At 37.3% G+C, this 19,210-nt stretch overlaps 1 protein-coding gene, 1 long non-coding RNA gene and 1 other non-coding gene across 3 annotated transcripts; 1 reads left to right on the top strand and 2 right to left on the bottom strand.

The window, feature by feature from the left end:
* Window positions 1-197: 197 nt before the first annotated feature.
* On the bottom strand, window positions 198-13,690 carry lmbrd2b (LMBR1 domain containing 2b). The gene is made up of 18 exons (XM_065286878.2): window positions 13,455-13,690; window positions 12,450-12,667; window positions 12,243-12,355; window positions 9,759-9,857; window positions 8,920-9,087; window positions 8,622-8,832; window positions 8,460-8,534; window positions 8,261-8,374; window positions 7,996-8,179; window positions 7,683-7,864; window positions 6,750-6,883; window positions 6,178-6,283; window positions 5,589-5,686; window positions 5,411-5,514; window positions 2,835-2,881; window positions 2,540-2,654; window positions 2,305-2,431; window positions 198-2,210 (listed from the first exon to the last, which is right to left on the bottom strand). Exons 2-18 carry the CDS (start codon window positions 12,621-12,623, stop codon window positions 2,147-2,149), a joined length of 2,115 nt encoding a protein of 704 aa, XP_065142950.1. The 5' UTR covers window positions 12,624-12,667; window positions 13,455-13,690; the 3' UTR covers window positions 198-2,146.
* A 464-nt stretch (window positions 13,691-14,154) lies between these two features.
* On the top strand, window positions 14,155-18,980 carry LOC135776281 (uncharacterized). The gene is made up of 4 exons (XR_010544099.2): window positions 14,155-14,515; window positions 14,722-14,816; window positions 15,329-15,415; window positions 15,543-18,980. It is a non-coding gene; the product is annotated as an uncharacterized lncRNA (long non-coding RNA).
* LOC135777011 (U6 spliceosomal RNA) lies at window positions 15,246-15,352 on the bottom strand. The gene has a single exon (XR_010544285.1). It is a non-coding gene; the product is annotated as a U6 spliceosomal RNA (small nuclear RNA).
* Window positions 18,981-19,210: the final 230 nt, after the last annotated feature.

Below are 19,210 nucleotides of genomic sequence, written 5' to 3'. Positions count from 1 at the left end.
ATCAAAAAAGTTAATCAAAGTTGTCCTAAGACAAGAACTGGTATTGGTTTAAGACAATTTTTATGAAATGTTTTGATGCACTTCAAATGTTGACTAGTGTATATACGATGTCATACTTTAGTATTCTTCGTAATTCTATTTAGAATAATATAATCTGCTATAGTTTTCCAGAAAGGACACAAAAGAGAAAGCAAATATCATTTAATTAATCATTTATTAATAATTGCAAGATTACATACTAAGTATGCGAGTGTACCACAATTCAAAAACACTGAGAACCAACACCAGATATACAAATCAGCAAATTCCAGCATCAGATTCCAGCTGACCTTAATTTATACTAGCTAGCTAAAAAAGATTATACCTCATTGGCAACAAATTATCACAGTAGATATGAATAGCTTCAACAAACAATGCCCTGTGTATTTTTTGCCTTGAAGGGCTTCTTTTACTGCGCAAAGACATTCATTTGAGATTAGATCATGATACATTTGCAGAGAGAATAGAGAGTAAACAGTTTTTTTTACATTATATTTATAGTAGTAAACTATAACACTACTTACAGCTGCTACAGGACTTCCTGTGAGAAACAAGAGTATGAGTTGCCAGAATATTCAATAAAATACCATGCACACATTTACAATGGACATCTCTGTCGAGCGATGTTTCTTTAAGTGTTGTAAAAGGATAATGTTAAAAAACATACAAAATAATACATATGAAATTCCTTCATAATCTGTCATCATATTTTATAAACTGTTGAATCAATGAATCATATGCATCTTACAAATTTGTATACTTAGCATCTGTATGCTCTAACTACACACATTGGTTGGCATTAAGGATGCATATTTTTAAGGATTTCAAGTTTCCTAATCAATGTCTGATCATTCACAATTGACAAAACCCTCTGTCTCCTCTAAAGATCATCAGAGCATATATTTAAACCAACCAAAAAATTTTCTTCAAACTATTTTACCTGGATTATGGCTTGACCTACTTTGAAAAGTGACAAAAAATGCCAGTGCAAAATATAAATAACCGTTTAGACATTTAACCACAAGTATACCACTAAACTACTGTAACAAAACTTAAATGCAAAACAGCTGTGCAAGGTCACTTGTGCTAAAAAAAAAAACAAAAAACAGTACCAGACATGTAAAACACAAAAACAGGTGATGCTCATATCTGTACCATAATAATAGGACGAATACCAAAAACAGATCTGATAAGAGCAGAGTGCACATCCTCCATGCACGCACCTGACAGTTAATTTGGTTTGGTGCTTTTCCCAAAACCCATTTTCTTAATCTTAACTTTTCTGTCAAAAAATGTGTGCAAACAAAAATACATAAATAATACAACTTTACTTACTAAATCAAACATTTGTGAAAATAAATATTACATTAATAAAGTTAATATTTTCTTCATTTGTAAATTAAAAGATGCAAGAACATATCTTGCTGGAATGTTAAATCATTATAATAACAGTGGAACTAAAGATTACTTCATCCTTACCAAACACTTATAAATGTTAAACTGAAGTGTTTTTAACTCAAAGTGTTTTCCCAAACCTTTTGCCTGTGCAAATCTCTCTGGCCTTATAATAAAATCACTAGTACAAAATGCTGTATTTTGTCAGACAACATAGATCTTGACCTAAAATCTCTCTACTTACATATACAATGCAAATGAGCCACTATCACATCATTATAAGTGTTCAGGTACATGACCTGATGCTTATCAGCAGTACATGATGAGAAATAGTGTCTAATGTCAAGTCCTTCCAGTCTGTAGTAATCATTCAAATGTAAAACACCTTACATGACTCACTGTTCAAGTTAACATTAACCTTGACTCATTTCTTGTAACGGAGTAAAAAAAAACATGTAGGCAAAAAGGATGTTTCCCATTTGTCACAAGCAGCAGTTTAACTGCCTGGCACTGTGTGTGTGCGCTTCTCTATGTGGCTGTTTGTTTACTCTGCAGTCAGGAAGCATGCAGGTAACTACACTGCATTACAGGATACAGGAAGTAGATGTTTACAATGAGAGGACAGTCAGGCATGACATGAGAGGTATCATTTTGCTTTCTTACAGTGTTATTAGACAGAAGAGTATAAATTGGTCTTTTCATTTTCCTGGATTCAAACGTCATCAAAGATTCGGCTTCGAGAAGATGACATTGAGAGATACCTTCCACCGGCGTGTCTACAACAAAGTACAATGATATATAAATATTATATGTACATTCATTGAGATATATATATATATCCATGACACATAATGAATCACTTAATCTAACCTGCCAGTTTCAGCTTGCAACGGGTCATCAGTCAGTGTTTCCGGATTATACTCCAAAGGTTCAGCATCTTGCAGTAGCTCAATACTGTCTCTCCCTGACTGGCCGCCACCGCGCGAGAACTTGGCCTCTTCACACATAAACATCAGAATAGAAATTAAAACATGTTAACACTTAGACACGACACAGACAGTTTTATTAAGGTTCTGGATACAATCTTTATGGACGTTAAACATACGCCGATTTGTGTTTGAATTCAAGGTTTCGCCATAGTTGGTTTCCTTCATCTCAGACATTGAGGTCCGGTTTCTGGCAGCAATCTCATCTCGCTGTGGATAACGTTCTCTCCACTCCTGTAAAAAAAATTTCATGCACAACTAACCTTCATGAACAGAAACTTATTGCTATAAAAAAAAGATATGAAGTTCTGTATTTTATGTCTATTTTAATATGCGTTCACACATTGGATTAATTATATGCATCAAATATACAGGGGGCCCTTAATAGTGAAAATATGTTTCGCATGCTCTTACTCTTCGTCTGTTCTCTCCGTCCTCGATTCTTTGTCGTTTTCTTCTTTCTATACAAAGACAACATGATTAGTTAAACAGGTGTCTTATTAAATATTTGCAAGGTGTACATTTTAGAAGGATCTATGGACAGAAATGCAATATAATATACATAACTATATTATCAGTTGTGTATAAAGACCTTTCATAATGACCTGTATTGTTCTTATTACTTCTCAACTGGTGCTTTTCCATTGCATAGTACCCCACGGTTTGGGTCAGCTTACTTTTGGGAGCTTTTCCACTGGGTTCAGTACATAGTACCCGACACTGTTTTTTGGACCACCTCGGTCGAGGTGCCAAGTGACTCAAGCTGATAACAAAACGTGACGTGAAAACACTGTGGATCACTGATTGGTCTGAGAGAATCGTCACTACCAGCATCATCGCTATAATGTAAAATATTAGCTCAAACCTCATGCTAGCTGTCTCGAGTAAACCTGTTGTCATCTGTGCTTTGCTGTAAGGTCCCAAACTCCCTTTTAGCGATGAAAAACATCCACAGGTTGTTTGTGGCGGCACATCCGCGATGCGCACGGCCACACATATGCTTAAATGCAAGTTAGATGAGGATCAGCGGAGCGCGTTGACTGACGCCACGGGTGTTTGTACAGAAACTGTCATGTGAGACAGAGGAAATGCAAACATCTATTTGTGGTGGTCAATTTTAATTTTGCGGCGGACTGAGAAATAAATGAATGTATGGGAATGTACAACAACGCTCTCACTTGATATCACAGCAAATATAACGACATTTAATAAAAGGCATAATAAAATAAATAATTAATTATATATTATTATAAAAATATAGTAATATAACGACACGCCTATAATCCCTCCCACGAACTTGATGGAAAAGCTAACCAAGCCAAAGTGAGCTGACCCGACCTGACCCAAACCTGTGGGGTACTGTGCGATGGAAAAGCGCCATATGTGCTTCGAAAATGGAGTGGTAAACGGTGGACTTAGACGTTGTTTGCTACTAAAATCTACACAGTGCATCTTTAAATGTCTGTGTTGGTGCACCACTGGCTACTCTCTGAGCCTTTTTACATGTGGTCACTGCATGCGTTTTCTCCGATTGGACAGTCTTAATGCCCCCGAAACATTTTCGAGACGGATTTAAATCTGATCGCTCAAACCACTTCAGCAGGTGGTCTGGGACGCATTTCAGACAAAACTGGAAAAGTGTTAATACATCTGGTTGATGAAGCCACATATGTCAACGCTTTACTCCACCCAAACGTAAGCACACCACTTCGACGTTAGCCGAGAGAGAGGCCAACAAACAAAGACGGCACACTCGTTGTTTATAGAACGACAACAGTGGGTAAAAAAACTTTCTAAAACTAATAAAATAGACCAATAACAAGTTAAATTATATATATCCTGCACGCTTTATCTTGTGCCCTTGCCCAACATACAGTGCTGCCTTTTGTTGTATAAACTTCGTCTTAAGTTTTTTAAGGCGGAGTAATGAACAGTGCAATTGCATTTTGGGCGGAAATAGAAGATCAGATGATATCCGTTCAGCCAAGATTATGTGGCTAAATGTAAATAAAGCGGTTTTAATAAATCAGATAACTATCAGATCACAGAAAACACATAAAGTGACCAGGTGTAAAAAGGCCCTTTAATGCACAGATATTTCTACCATTGCAAAGACTAAAAATGTAGAAATGAGCAGAACATGATTCATATGTGAATCATATTTGATTCCTGTATGACTTTCCACCATAGCAATCAATCACAGTTGATTTAATCTTACACATGTTTTGACATACACACACAAAATGTTTTTCATGGTTAGACCAACACTAACTGAAATTAGTGAGCAATCCCGTACATCGTCATAAAAATTTACAAAAGCTGTCACTGAGATGGTACCGCTATTTAAATAAATAAATATTAACCAATAGTGTTACCAATTTTAGGTACTTCAGGGCTCCAGACTTACTTTTTTCACTAGGAGCACAGTGGCCCCCAACTGAACATTTTAGGGGCACAACCAGAAAATTTAGGGGCACACACCGTAAATCAACATGCTAACCAAATATTCACATTTCTACTAATTTCCACTGTATTACTAATACATACTTTAATGATAGATGCAGAAAGTACAATGTGTTTTTTCATATTCAGTGACACATTTTATTGTGCACTTTTGGAAAAAACGGTCAAATATACTGGTTGCACATGTGCGACTGGATGTAAAATTCAGTGGCACACTCTCAAATTTTAGGGGCAAAATGCCACCATTTGGGGGCAGTTTGGAGCCCTTGAAAAGGCACCGTCCCAGAGACAGCTTTTGTAGCTTTTATATATAAGTGTTGTGAAGCAAATGCAACAATTAAAAGTGAAGTATACCAGTATATCCTTTTGTTTATTAAAAAGGCCTTCTTGGTTTTAAAGAGGTGCTTGCAAATAAATGTATCTTATTTTGAAACAGCACCTCTGATATGATTTAAACTGAAACTCGCATGTCAAATCTCTTTCTACACAGGCTAAAATAAATAAATAAATAAATCTAAGGGAATTACCTCTACGGAGGAGCTCCCTGCCCTCATCGATAAGGTCAGAGGTCAGTTCACAGTCTCCCATAAACTGCTGAAAACCCATTAGGTTCAAACAACGTGTGCCAAGGCTGGACAGAAATGAGTCATAATCAGTCGTTAGAAATCATGTTAAAAGTCTGATGAGTCATAGAAGACTTCCTACCTGAAGTATGTAGCAATACAGAGGAGGACAATCAGCATTGGGTAATAGATGTAGAAGCCATCAGCGATGAATGACAGAACCCGCATGGAACCCATGATCTAGAACAAGTGACTCAAAAATCAGGAACTGTTGCGTTTAAAGGGATAGTCCACCCAAAAGTAAAAAATGTGTCATCATTTGCTCACCCTTAAGTTATTACAAACCTGTATGTATCCCTTTGTTCTGCTTAACACAAAGGAAGATATTTAGAGCAACCGTTTTTGAGCAATATTGACTTCCATAGTAGTTTTCTTGTCTACTATGGAAGTCAATGGTGATCCTGTTTCCTACTAGATTACAAATATATTCCTTTGTGTTTAGCACAACAAAGCAATTTTAAGGTTTGAAACATCTTGAAGGTGAGTAAATGATGACACATTTTTCATTTTTGGGTGAACTATTCCTTTAATTGTAAACATGTTTTAAAACCTTCTGAACCTTTATTATGACCTATCTACTCTCACATAAATTACTGCAAAAATTGTAAATACATTAAGCAAATAGAGGTATTTAAGTGAATAAACAAATCTCAAAATAGTGAAGGACTTACAGAGGTGTATGCGGTCTGTTCCTTTGCCTGGTGAGATATGGCAGAATCCATATGAATGAGTCCCAAAAAGTTTAGACAAAGTGGAGGGGTCAATCGGCAGAAAAGCCTAGCATACAACAAACACAGACTTCTATAACTTCAAACTCAAAAAATTTACTAACAAAAATAAATAAATAAAATAAATCAGACGCATAAAAAAGCAGCACATTTGAAATGAAAATCCTGTCATCATTTACTCTTCCTTTTGTTGTTCTAAACCTGTTTTGAGTTTCTTTATTCTGTAGAACACAAAAGATATTTTAATAAATTATGGTAAGCACACAGTTGATGGTACACATTGACTTCCATAGTATTTGTTTTTCCTACTATGGAAGTCAATGGGTACCATCAACTGTGTTCAAACAATCATTTATCAAAATATCTTCTTTTGTGTTCATCAGAAGAAACTCATACTGGTTTAGAACAACATGAGGGTGAGTAAATGATGACAGGATTTTCATTTTTGTGTAAACTATCCCTTCATTCATTATTTATTAGTAATTCAATACAATAGCAATGTGTATGTGACATACATGCCGCTGAACTGAAGGCTGTAAGCATCGGTTTGGTGATGTGAGGCCAGGTAATAGTAGTTAAAGACGCGGATACGGAACACAGTGGAGTAGACGCAGGTGCAGAGGAAGAAGATGGTAATGAAGCACGCCATCTAGAGGTCAAAATAAAACAAATGTACGTTTCAGATGCTAAAATGAGACTTTGGGTACATGCTTATTTCCTTTCCTTGCATCTTAGTGCCACCCCTTAGGGAAGGGTGCAAGAAAAAGAAATGGTGAAAAAATAGCATATATCATTTTCTGTATAAGGTTCGTTCTCTATTATCAAATATCAAGTGCATTAAATAGTATTAAATAATAAATATTTAATAAATAAAAAATATTGAACAATAAAAATAATTAAACACATACTTTTGAGATAGAGTTCATAACCTCGCTCACTACATTAATATAAAATACATTCTAAAAAGTCTTGATCATGAGATTTTAACATGGGGTCCGGGGCCCTTTGAGGATCCATGGTGGTTTGAATGGGGTCCTCCAAATATTGTTTGATTTCAAAATAATTTTTTTGAGAAATGAAACCCATTTACTTCCATAGTTTTCTTTTTTCCAACTATAAAAGTGAATAGGGTCCACGAACGAAGTGTCATTTCACTTTATTTATTATGACTCAACTTGTATACTTAATGTTCTGATCTCTTTATATAAATTCAATATTTGGCTTGATGGTTACATCTGGTAGAATTATGTGTCAATAGTCCACTTAGAAATCCCCTTACTTATAAAAATGCTGATGTGTCAAATATGTATTTTTCCCGCCGTATATAAGCATTCCACTAACCAAAACGACTGACAAGGAATTGCAAAAAAATAAATACAGAGATATACCGAACACAAAAAACATTCTGGACAAACAAATTTGCAGTGAATTCGCATTAAAAGGCTGACCTCAATATAAAGATAGTTGTAATCTCTCTCTGCAAGCTGGATGAACACGGCAAAAAGCGAAAGTACAGGCCGGGTACTGAAAAAAGTACACTCCGACCAAACCACAGCCACAGAAAAGAGAGCCAGAACCACAGCCAGCACTCGGTAGAACCACTGCTTCAGCAAGCATTCCCAGTACCATTCTGATGAAGGAACCAAAACATGGTAAAGAAGACTACGTGAACGAGACCACAGGTACTACCATACTGTAAGTGCTAACCTACTACAGTATCGATTCGCTTTACTAAAAAGCTATGTCTAGTATAGCACCTACCTATTGTTGGAGTGTAGATGTAGCGCCTAAACCAGCCTACAGCTTCTGGAAGAGCAAAACTGTGAACAAACTGTCGAGAGGTGCTGGTTTCATTCTTGGCTACGTCCTCTAGGTGAAAAGCCTTTTCAAGCATGATCTGCCACTGAACGTGCGTCCGATTGTGGCGCTGCACGGCGTAGATCACCTGAGAACCCAAACAGGTGTTAACCAGGAACAAAACTATAAACGTACCAACACCAGATCTGAACACGTTGTGGTTCTGTACCTGCTTGTGTAGCTTGGAAAGGCTTCGTTCAGTGGGGTATGTGTTTTGTTTATCATCATAATCCTCAAAGTCGTCCATGTTCCTGCCCATCTTTTCTTGATATTCAACTGGACACTAAAAATGTATAGATTTACACTTACATAGAGTGACATTAGCGAATTTACATCAGTATCAGAAATAAAACAGGATTTCGTCTCACCTTTCGTAGAATAGTGTCTACATTCTTCCTCAAGGGATGGTTGTATTTAATCGATTCATTGATTTTTCTCACTTCCTACGAGAAAAAACATAAGCATGTAAGATGTTGAACATAATACTGGCATTGCTGTCAGTACTCACTTGCGTGTCATGCATTTTTTACCTCCATGACATCCTCCAGGTTCTCCTCCGCATCGGCCTTCTCCGTCATGAGCTTTGCTGCTTTGAAGTAAGTCTTAATGAGTAGGTGACTCTGGCGTGACGCCTCCCAGTATGAACGGGGGATCTCAACCAGGCCGTAACCTAACAACAAGACTAGCAAAAACAGACCCCACGTGTTGGCTGCGGTGATGCCGATGGTCTGTAGCTCATACCTGATGGAGAGATACCCGTGATTTCAGTCCTTGATGACATCATCAACAAGTGGTAAGAGTAAATCAAATAAGTGGTGACATACTGACCATGAGAGATGCAATTGAGGGTGGACAGCCACATAAATAAGAAGAGAGCCAAAGATGAAAAGGTATGTGCCATAATAGATAGCATTCTCAATGAGAGCCGTCTTGATTTTTCCGGTGATGGAGAAGCCCCCAGACCGAGCATAGGACTGCATGAATGGCAGAAGAAGCCTAGAAAGATAATACAAGCACAATTCATACAAGTTTTAACAGATTCACAACCGTTCAAAAGTTTAGGGTCACTGAAATGTTTATTAAGATCTTAAAAATCTTTTAATCTTGGTGAATGCTTACATTATGCATTTGGCAGACGCTTTTATCCAAAGTGACTTAGGGGGCATGCACACCAAAGCTTTTACGCCCGCGGCCGGCGTATGTTTTGAATTGTTTCCAATGGAAGCTCTGCGTTTTTCAAAAAACCAGCAGCTAGCTTTTTTCCCGAGCTGAAAGCCGGTGCTTGACGTTTTATCCGTGCTCAGCGCTGAGCTCCGAAAGTTGAAAAATATTCAACTTTGGGTGAAAAACTCAGCTTGTCAATGTCCGTTCTCGCACGGCCATCCAATCAGAGTGGAGGAGAGGCTGGAAAAATATCACAACAACCAACCGGTGCATCGTACAACGACTGATAAACAAAGCAGAAGTATCACAGCAACCAAAGTTCTCAGCTGAAGAAACAGGTGGCATTCGGCGTCCTCCAGGCGTTTTCTGCTGTGTTTAAAAGCTTTGGTGTGCACACCCCCTTGGAGTGCATTATTTAGCATAATGGCAACATACAATTAACATGCTATAGTGACAGATTTAACAGACTATTATCAAGATAGAAAAGGGCAAAGCATTCTCACCACGTAAGACACTGTGAGGTCCAATACACAACTCTCCAGAACACTGGCATGATGCCATTTGGAATGTAACTCCATGGTTTATTGCATGGGCTGCTTTCACTAAAAGGACAAAATATACTTTCACAAACACGTACATGAATAAAGAAAGGTACTGCAATAACAATTTAAAATGCAATTTTATCATGGGTCTGGATTAAAGATATCAGGAACAGGATAAGTGTATCTGACATGTTTGCTTGTAAATCAGACTCTGAAAGGAGTCTGTCAACAAACCGGTATTTCTGAATGGCTTGTGGCTGGGATTAAGCGGATTTAAAGTATTTGATGAACTTAAATACACTCGTGCCAAGAGTATTCGGCTAATATCATTCCAAGATATACGGCACCTGTGGACTAGTATTTTTTCTTTCTACTATAGAAGTCATTGATGCTCCTGCATCCTGCCTGGTTACAAATATCTTCCTTTGTGTCTAGTAGAAAAATACATTTATACATGTTTGTAACTTGAGGGTGAGTAAATAATGGCATACATTTTGTGGGTGAATTATCCCCTATCCCTAAACGATAGGGTTTCCATCCAAATGTATCTTTTCCAAATTCGCAAGAAAAGAAAAACAAATAAATGTGAAGTAGGCAAATCAAGTTGTTCAAGCAAATGACGGTGGTATTGGTAACTTAGTTACTACTGTAACAATAAATAAAACAAGCATGCTTAGAAAATGGAGACAGTTATGGACAAGTTATTTATTTACTAGCAGTTCAGCTTGTAATTGCCAAACTGAATGCGGTGCACAGAAGAAGAAATGCAGAGTTTATGTTACAGGGCATCAATAGCAGCAAGGGAATTACGATGACATCGAGCCACATATATGGTAAAGACAACGTCAACTGATACAGCTAGATGATCAGTCACATGGGTTTAATGTTCGCTACATCAGAATTTATTGGACAGATGTGTTTACATCTTCCATTATACGCACAACCGGCGCAACGTCATAGAATGTCTCTGAACAGGTTCACGCCCACTTTTGGGGGGAAACAAACTAGACTTCCCATTGATAAAAGCTGTATTTGGTGGGATGAACATTATACTTTCAAAACACATTAAGGAATCTTTTAGAGTAAATAAAATATTTATTTTGGACAATCTTTAGGGTTAGTTCACTTTAAAATTAATCTGCTGTTAATTTACTCTTTCACTTAGCCACAGCCCACCTATCATGTAGGTAACATTAGCTGGGTTTCCATTCATTTTGAAGTATCGCATAAGAAGCGAGTGATGGAAACACCAAATGTGGAATAAAAATTCTTTAATTTGCAAAAAAGTTTTCATGCTCCTTTGAGGTGGTTTATACGGACTATCGGCACATCCGGGAACTTGACTGTAAATTTCGTCACCGCCCCTTTTTGAGGGAAAACAAACGAGAATTGTCATAGACTTCCATACAAAATAGCGGAACAAAGCAACGTTCGTACACAGCCGGCAGGCGTAAATAACTTAAGAAATCACTCAGATTAAACATGTCGAGTAATTATCTGTCCACCCTGCCTGCCATAGAGCCCGAAAGATACATTAACACATTTAATTGGGTCAATATAAAAAACATGTCCCTTTCATTCTCACAGCGTCAAATTTGTGTAACAACGCTTCCCATTGGCCAGAGGTGTCTTACCCGGACATTTACTCGTACCTCATCGAGTCAACAGGGAAGACAGTGAATGATTTTACCTCATATTTGAAAGTTACTTCATATTTATATATCATGTCTTTATATTTACAGTACTGAGTGCACTTTTCCATCCAGCCATACAACTAGCCTTAGTGATATTTGCAGCAATCACTGGATAGCGTTGTTACACAAATTTAATGCTGGGACAATGAAAGGGACATGTTTTTATATTGACCAAATAAAATGTGTTAATGTATCTTTTGCACTCTATGGCAGGCAGGGTGGACGGAAAATTACTCGACATGTTTAATCTGAGTGTTTCTTAAGTTATTTACGCCTGCCGGCTGTGTACGACATTGCTTTGTTCCGCTATTTTGTATGGAAGTCTATGAGAATTCTAGTTTGTTTTCCCCCCAAAAGGGGCGGTGACGAAATTTACAGTCAAGTTCCCGGATGTGCCGGTAGTTTGTATAAACCACCTCAAGGGAGCATGAAAACTTTTTAGCGAATTAAAGAATTTTTATTCCAAATTTGGTGTTTCCATCACTCGCTTCTTATGCGATACTTCAAAATGAATGGAAACCCAGCTAATGTCACCTACATGATAGGTGGGCTGTGGCTAAGTGAAAGAGTAAATTAACAGCAGATTAATTTTAAAGTGAACTAACCCTTTAAAGATTGTCCGAAATAAATATTTTATTTACTCTAAAAGATTCCTTAATGTGTTTTGAAAGTATAACGTTCATCCCACCAAATACAGCTATTATTCAACCATTCCGAAGAACATATTCATATCATATTCATATATCCTTACCTTTTACTGGGTGAAACCGAGCTATTTCCAGTTGTTTGGTTTGAAGTGACAGGACTAACAGAGGGTGTCTGGACATGCGCTTCATGATCGATTAAACACTGTTTGTAGATTGTCTAAAAAAATCAATTGCAAAGAGTTGCTTGAGTTGAGTCGGAGTTTGAAATGTAAAAGCATTGGACACTTTTCAAGAGTGTGAGCCAAACTGACCGTGCTGACATCCAAGGGAAGAATGAAGACGATGAGAAAGCACAAATACCAAGCCAGCAGCGTGCCAAAGAGAACCATGCGCTGCTGCTTTTTGAAGTCTCCATAGCGATGCAAGAGGAAGAGAGCCAGGAAAAACACCCCCACGATCTCTATTCCCAGAGCTGCCCCGCTCATACTGCACACCGCACTCCTCTGACTCTTCCTGGGACTGATGACAACTGCCAAAGAGAGACAACTGAGGTTACCATTTGCCAAAATGTGACGAACATCTCTTGTTTGTCCTGGAAACACATACCTAACAAAAAATAAAAAAACAGTCCCAACCTAAACCCTGACTATATGTAGAGGGATTAAAAATAGGTTTATAATAATGGTATACAAGCACTTATCCTGCTCCTGAACCGAAATCTAACACTGACACTAAATCCAAACACACAATGTTAAGTGTTATATAGAAATGGCCAACAATGATCATCCAGGAACAAGTCCTACTGGTGAAATCACTTTTACCCTGATACTGACATACCATGTATTGTCTGAAACCAGTATATGAGACACTGATATGACGCGACACAGCAAAAACAAGTTATCAAAAAGACATTGTTTATCATCATTTGAGCATGAAACTCATCTTGTTTTAGTTGTGCCTAAACTCGCATCTAGCCTCGCTTGGATGTAGGCTGCGTTGCTTTCAGATACAAATAATTAAGCATTTTTTGTATATTTCTTTTTTTATTTTATGGCAATTCTTTACCCAAAAGATGACACTTATTATGACTCTGCAGCTCTGCATGCGATTCAACCGGTTTACTGAGCGTATCAAAACACGCGCACGGATAACTGACATGCCGGAAATACCTTTCTAATTTATACAAAATCGTTTTACGATTAAGGTTGCTTTTTTAAAAATCTGACAATCTGTCAAACACAATCTTCAGCTGATCTGACGACTTTCGGGCAGTGCCCGTGTTTTGATCTAAATCACGAGATCTGATTGCGCCTTACCTCAGATCCAATGAGAAATGTTTGATTCAATATTACGATATCCTTCTCATTCCTACAGTGAAGACAACCCATAAGCAATAAGTGAATCTTGTAAGACAACCTAGACACAATCTTTCTACACTAATTTCCAAAAAATACTGAACGTCATGCCTCTGACGCGATGGAGGGCGGCCAAAGATTATAAATACGAACAAGACTCCACAGTTGAAAAGTTCAACGCTAGCGCACGAGAACCGTTTTGTCCGTAAGAAATCTAACCATCAATCATAAAAGATTGATATTTCCTAGCACGCAAACGTGTACACTTGCGCAGTATGGGGCAACCTCGTTAAAAGTGTTTCTTTAGCGCAATATAAGATATATAAACGTGTTTAACGTCACATTTTATGTTATTTTGGTTGGAAATATGTTTCGACATTGTCAAGCGGTTTTAGATGGATGTCTTCCCCATTTAGGACTTCTCCCATGACTGACATAGCTGTCTAAAGGTGTTCCAAAAATGACTACCAAGTGGGGAGACTTTCTCTTAAAGGGACCTTGGCGATGACCTAGTTTCTTATTCTAGAGTGTTTGTTGTCTGTTTGGTGGTCAAATTGCTGCATCGCGCCACCTACCGTGCAAAGATGTAAATAACCATGCTGCGAAACATTCGACAAAATCAATGACAGAAAAAACTTTTTGGGGGTTAGGTACTCAAAATCGTTGTCAGAACTTTACAGACGATTCACGATAGTCTCAAACGATAAACATACATGTACAGTGCAACATCCAGACGTATTAATGTGTTGTCAGTCTCTGGGGAAACAAAACATTTTGAGTTTTCCGATGGTTTGTGCTTGACAGAAATTGTCAATTCTGTCAAACGGAGAAATGTTTGGAGGTTTTGTAGTCTTGGTTGCAGGAAAATACGTATATGAATTACACACTTTGCCCAAGTGTGAGTGACAATCTCAAAATGCAGCTTTATTTTACAAAATTTCGCATCGAGTTGTAAGTGTAAACTAAGTTCCGACATACAATTTCAACATTTGGACCTTCGGATATATAAAGCACATCTTCAGGTAAAATGTTTACTAATTAAGTTTCTGAAATATTTCTGACTTGGAAAACATGTACAAAGAGATGTATATGATATGTATGTTATACTGTCAACACTGTGAAATTTGTTTGTATAAGTTACTAACAACCATTTATAAGGTAGGCCATATTTGTTGCGTGATAATTTTACTTTAATACAAAAGGTTTCTTTTCTTATTTGCATTTTTAGGTTAAAAGGCAGTAGCCTACAGGTTTGAAGGAAAATCACTCGACGTTGTTATTCAAGCTCCGTTGAGAAATGCAGGCACAACAGCTATGTTAATGGTAAGTGATTTTAAATTATATTTTTACAGCTGCACTCGTGCTGCTTCAGTTGGTTGTTTTATATAGAAAACCAAACCTATAATAATTAACGATAGAAAAGATATAATAAAAGTCAATGGGATGGACGAGATCTATGCAGGTCGTATTTGGTAAAAATATCCTGCTCATTTAAGTGTTATTTAAAAATCGCCTTCATACAAACAGTATGATATTTTTGGCCTTTGTAAAATTATTTAGATGATGTACTACAAGGTTTTATCAGGCACAAATCGAGGCACCTTCAATTTCTGTAGAGCGAGAGGGTGCGGGTCGGCTGCGCGCATAGGCTGCCATCAAGTGGCCGCGCATGGTATTGCATGCATTTATCAGTTAATGTATTGTTTGCAGTACAAATATTAATAAAAACAAACAAATTATTAATAAATAAACAAAAATGAGGAACGCTTCACGAATTTGCGTGTCATCCTTGCGCAGGGGCCATGCTAATCTTCTCTGTATCGTTCCAATTTTAGTATATGTGCTGCCGAAGCAAGCACGAACTGGAAGCCTGGATACTGTACTTTAATACCCCGGTCCCCCAGATGCTTATTTGATAGCTGGTAAGTGGACAAATGACTTATCTTCACCCATAGCATAAGTGACTACCATATATGGGCATAAGAATGAACACATGTCTTATAAAACCAACTATTTTTGTTTTGTTGTTTTAAAACCCACTGTTTTTAGGTTTACCGTAGTATTCTTGTCAGCTCCAGACCAGCTCCATATGCAAAGAAACTCCGGTCTGCTAGCTGGGATTGGAAGGCTGAGTGTGACGTAGAGGATCTTTTGTTACACCCCACATACCATCCCCCTACATACACATGACACATCCTCCCCCCGGGGTAAAGGTCGGTTTGCATACCCATAGCACTTACTCAGAGCCCTGGTAACGACACCAGGAAGCTTTCGTTTCAGAGCACAGCAGGCAGTGAAACTACCGAATGAGATATTTGAAGTTTGAGGGAATCGCAACATTCGCAGCCATTTTTAATCTCTTCTGTCTGTCTGAGTTGTTGTTACTTTAGTTTAGCCACTAGAGGCTTTTGTTCTGAGATCAAGAACAGTCCCGGCCACTTACAAACTTCATTCCAATGTTTTAACATTTAACATTCTCATGTATAGTGTAAAATGAGTTTTACATTGTTAGGCTTAGAGCATTTACACAGACACGTTGCTTTAGACAAAATAGCTGTGAAATAAAAAGAATGATCTGTAGAAATTGCAGTGCCAGACACAATCGACAAAAGAAACAGCACAGCATCAACATGCCTAAAAAATAATACAAAATTAAATGCATTACAAAAGGGAAAATATGCACAAAGTTGTATTGGACAGATTTAGACTTATACATTATAACTAAATTATACATCAAGATATCACATTTGTAATTTAGCTTGTGTAAGAAAATTAGCCTGTGTGACGTGTGCTACCCATAAAGATGTTTTACTGTCAAAAAGCAGAAGTTAAACGCATATGCTGTTGTTCAAAAGTTTAGGGTCACCCACTTACCTGACTAAACAAATTCTAAAACAAATTAAAACCATGTTGTATTTAGCATCTTCAGTGTAGTCTCTCATTGCCTAGAGTTTGAAGAAATGTATTATTGTCATTTCATCAGCCAGTTGTTAGATGTCTCATCCAGAGATGTAATTTAAACAGTATTGAAAGAGTTTCTATACTGGGCTCTTATAGGCTGCTTTTCATTCCTTATTGAACCAAAGTCATTCATTTAAAAAAAGTTTTTGTTTTGTAATGAAAAAAATAATGTTTACACAATTATATATTTGTCCACAAAACTATTCCAGACATTCAAGTGTGTTTCCATTCAAAGTATTAACATTATTTGTCATTTTATTATTAAAATAAATATTTTATTATTTTATCTTTAAGTATTAAGGACCTCACAAGCAGCAACACTAAAAGACGCCCGCAAAATGCGAATATCAAGCAATAAATCGCACTCATGAAACAATTGCAACAATTCAGCGCTACTTAAACGGTGAAACAATTCAGCGCCACTGAAACAGTGAAACAATTCGCAACAACTTAATGACGCGCCGCGCAGACCATTCGGCATATTACATCAAGTACCGCGAGATCGATGCGAAAGATGTGCATTCGAATAATTCTCGCGAATCTTCATTGTCATACCAGTCTGCGCTGCGCTGCATGAAGTAGGCGGTAGTAGTAGTTTTACCCTTGCGTGATTCGTCGTTGTAAATTGTTTCAGCGTACTTCATAGGTCGGCTTCTTTAAAAGTAGGCGGTGTTTCAGTTTTACTCTTGCGTGATTCGTCGTTGTGAATTGTTTCAGCGTACTTCATAGGTCGGCTTCTTTAAAAGTAGGCGGTGTTTCAGTTTTACTCTTGCGTGATTCGTCGTTGTGAATTGTTTCAGCGTACTTCATAGGTCGGCCTCTTTAAAAGTAGGCGGTGGTAGTAGTTTTGCCCTTGCGTGATTCGTCGTTGTGAATTGTTTCATTGCACTTCATGAGCGCTGTTACTTTATATCCCATTTTGGGGGCGTGTTATAATGTTGCCGCTTGTGAGATCCTCGAGTACGAGCTCAGTGAAAATAACTTAATTGAGACGAATAAACGCTTATTGACTTATTGACAACAATTGGCTTATTGACAACAATATAGACATCATTCATTGTGCTATGGTCTTTGTGTTACATCTCGAAAGGATTTTTTTGGTCACAATAAGGCAAAAAAGCATGTGGACATTTCCCTTACAATAAAAGTGTTCTTCAAAACTGTGTTGGAACAGTTTTTCGAGGGTTATTTTCTATGCTAGCATGTCCACGTGCAAAATGCGAGGGTATATAGAAATGGTTCACTGAGCTTGAATAAAACCCGAACCTGAATTCTACTGAATACCTTTGGGATAAGTCAAACAACTACACCCATGTTGCATCTGTAGCGGATAAACATTTTAACAAGAGGACCCTTTTATAGCAGACGAGGTAGAGATGAATACTTTAGGCAACACTTCTGGAATTAAATGTAATACATCTGCCTTCACTGCTAGAACATCTTTGAAGCTTTGTGCATCAATCATGTCAGGGGCGTAGCAGCCATTTTAAAAGTGGGGGGGACAGTAAAGCTGCTGTTCATAATAATACATTCCAAAATAGAATACCAATTGGCATTTTACAGCACCCTAGTGGCAATTTTGGGAACATGCCATGATAGCTTACATGAACCTATATTTGTGAAATCATACTCACAATTTAAAAATACTGCAGGACTTTGAAACCAATGTGAGACCATCTATAGCCTACTTTATTTTTATGAAATAAAGATATTTTATGATAGTTACAATATTTCAGTTACACTACATTTGTATTTTGATGAATATACAGATTACATCTACACTAATTTTATACAACATACATTTTATGAAAATATAGCAATAAAACCTAAATCAATGTATTTACAAGTTTTTAATATTTTCAAGATGGAAGTAAGTTATTTAATCATACATGGCCGTGGGAAGTGGGGGTGCTGTGGGTGCTGCAGCACCCACTGTTGGCGAGAGGGAGATTTTTTTAAGTAAAAATATTTTGCACAATTTATATATTACTTATGAATATTTTAGGAGATTATTTTTGACACACGTAGGTTATTACGTGTATTTTGGATTTTAATTTCATTACTGTCTGTGCCTACCCATCTCCGTGGCCTCATCCGAGCGCACTTTCTCCGCCTTGCGTCTTTTGAAGACATGGGTAAGCAGCACCATGACCCAGAATAGACTCACACACCTTTGGCTAATGCATGCCCACACAGAAATTCTGAACTCCCTGGGCATTCGTCCCCTAGCTCATGAGAGACTTTGGACTCTATTATACAACCGGCGCAATGCGCGACGCGAGTGTCTTTTGCTATAGTAAAGAGCGCGTTGATATTATGCGCATACAGTATTAACGGGATGACAACGCGGGTTTGCTTATCACATACATGAATGCGAAGAAGCACAAAAACGCTTTTTAATATGAAAAATTAAAGGATTAAAATGTAAAAGATTATTATTGAGTCTCTTGGACATAAATGATGACCGATTATGAGACGTTAGAAGGCGTAAATAGCTGCTTCATCTAAGTAAATAAATGCTTTACTTTAAACGAATGCTTTTTTTTTTTTTTATTTAAATGCTACCCCACGAATTTATTGTATATAATGATTTATTGTACCTGTGGATATGGTGAGATGAGAACGTTTGTAAATTCTTTATCTCTTGTTTGTAACAAATAAAGAATTTTTAGAGTACAAATCTTATATAAAGCCTAATATATTCTAAAAATGTAATTATACACCATGTATTTTTTTTATAAAAGTATACAATATCA

Source organism: Paramisgurnus dabryanus, chromosome 18 (assembly GCF_030506205.2).
Source record: "Paramisgurnus dabryanus chromosome 18, PD_genome_1.1, whole genome shotgun sequence".
Classification (NCBI taxonomy): Eukaryota; Metazoa; Chordata; class Actinopteri; order Cypriniformes; family Cobitidae; genus Paramisgurnus; species Paramisgurnus dabryanus.
The sequence above is the reverse complement of the archived record's forward strand: the minus strand, read 5'-3'. Positions and strand labels throughout refer to the sequence as shown.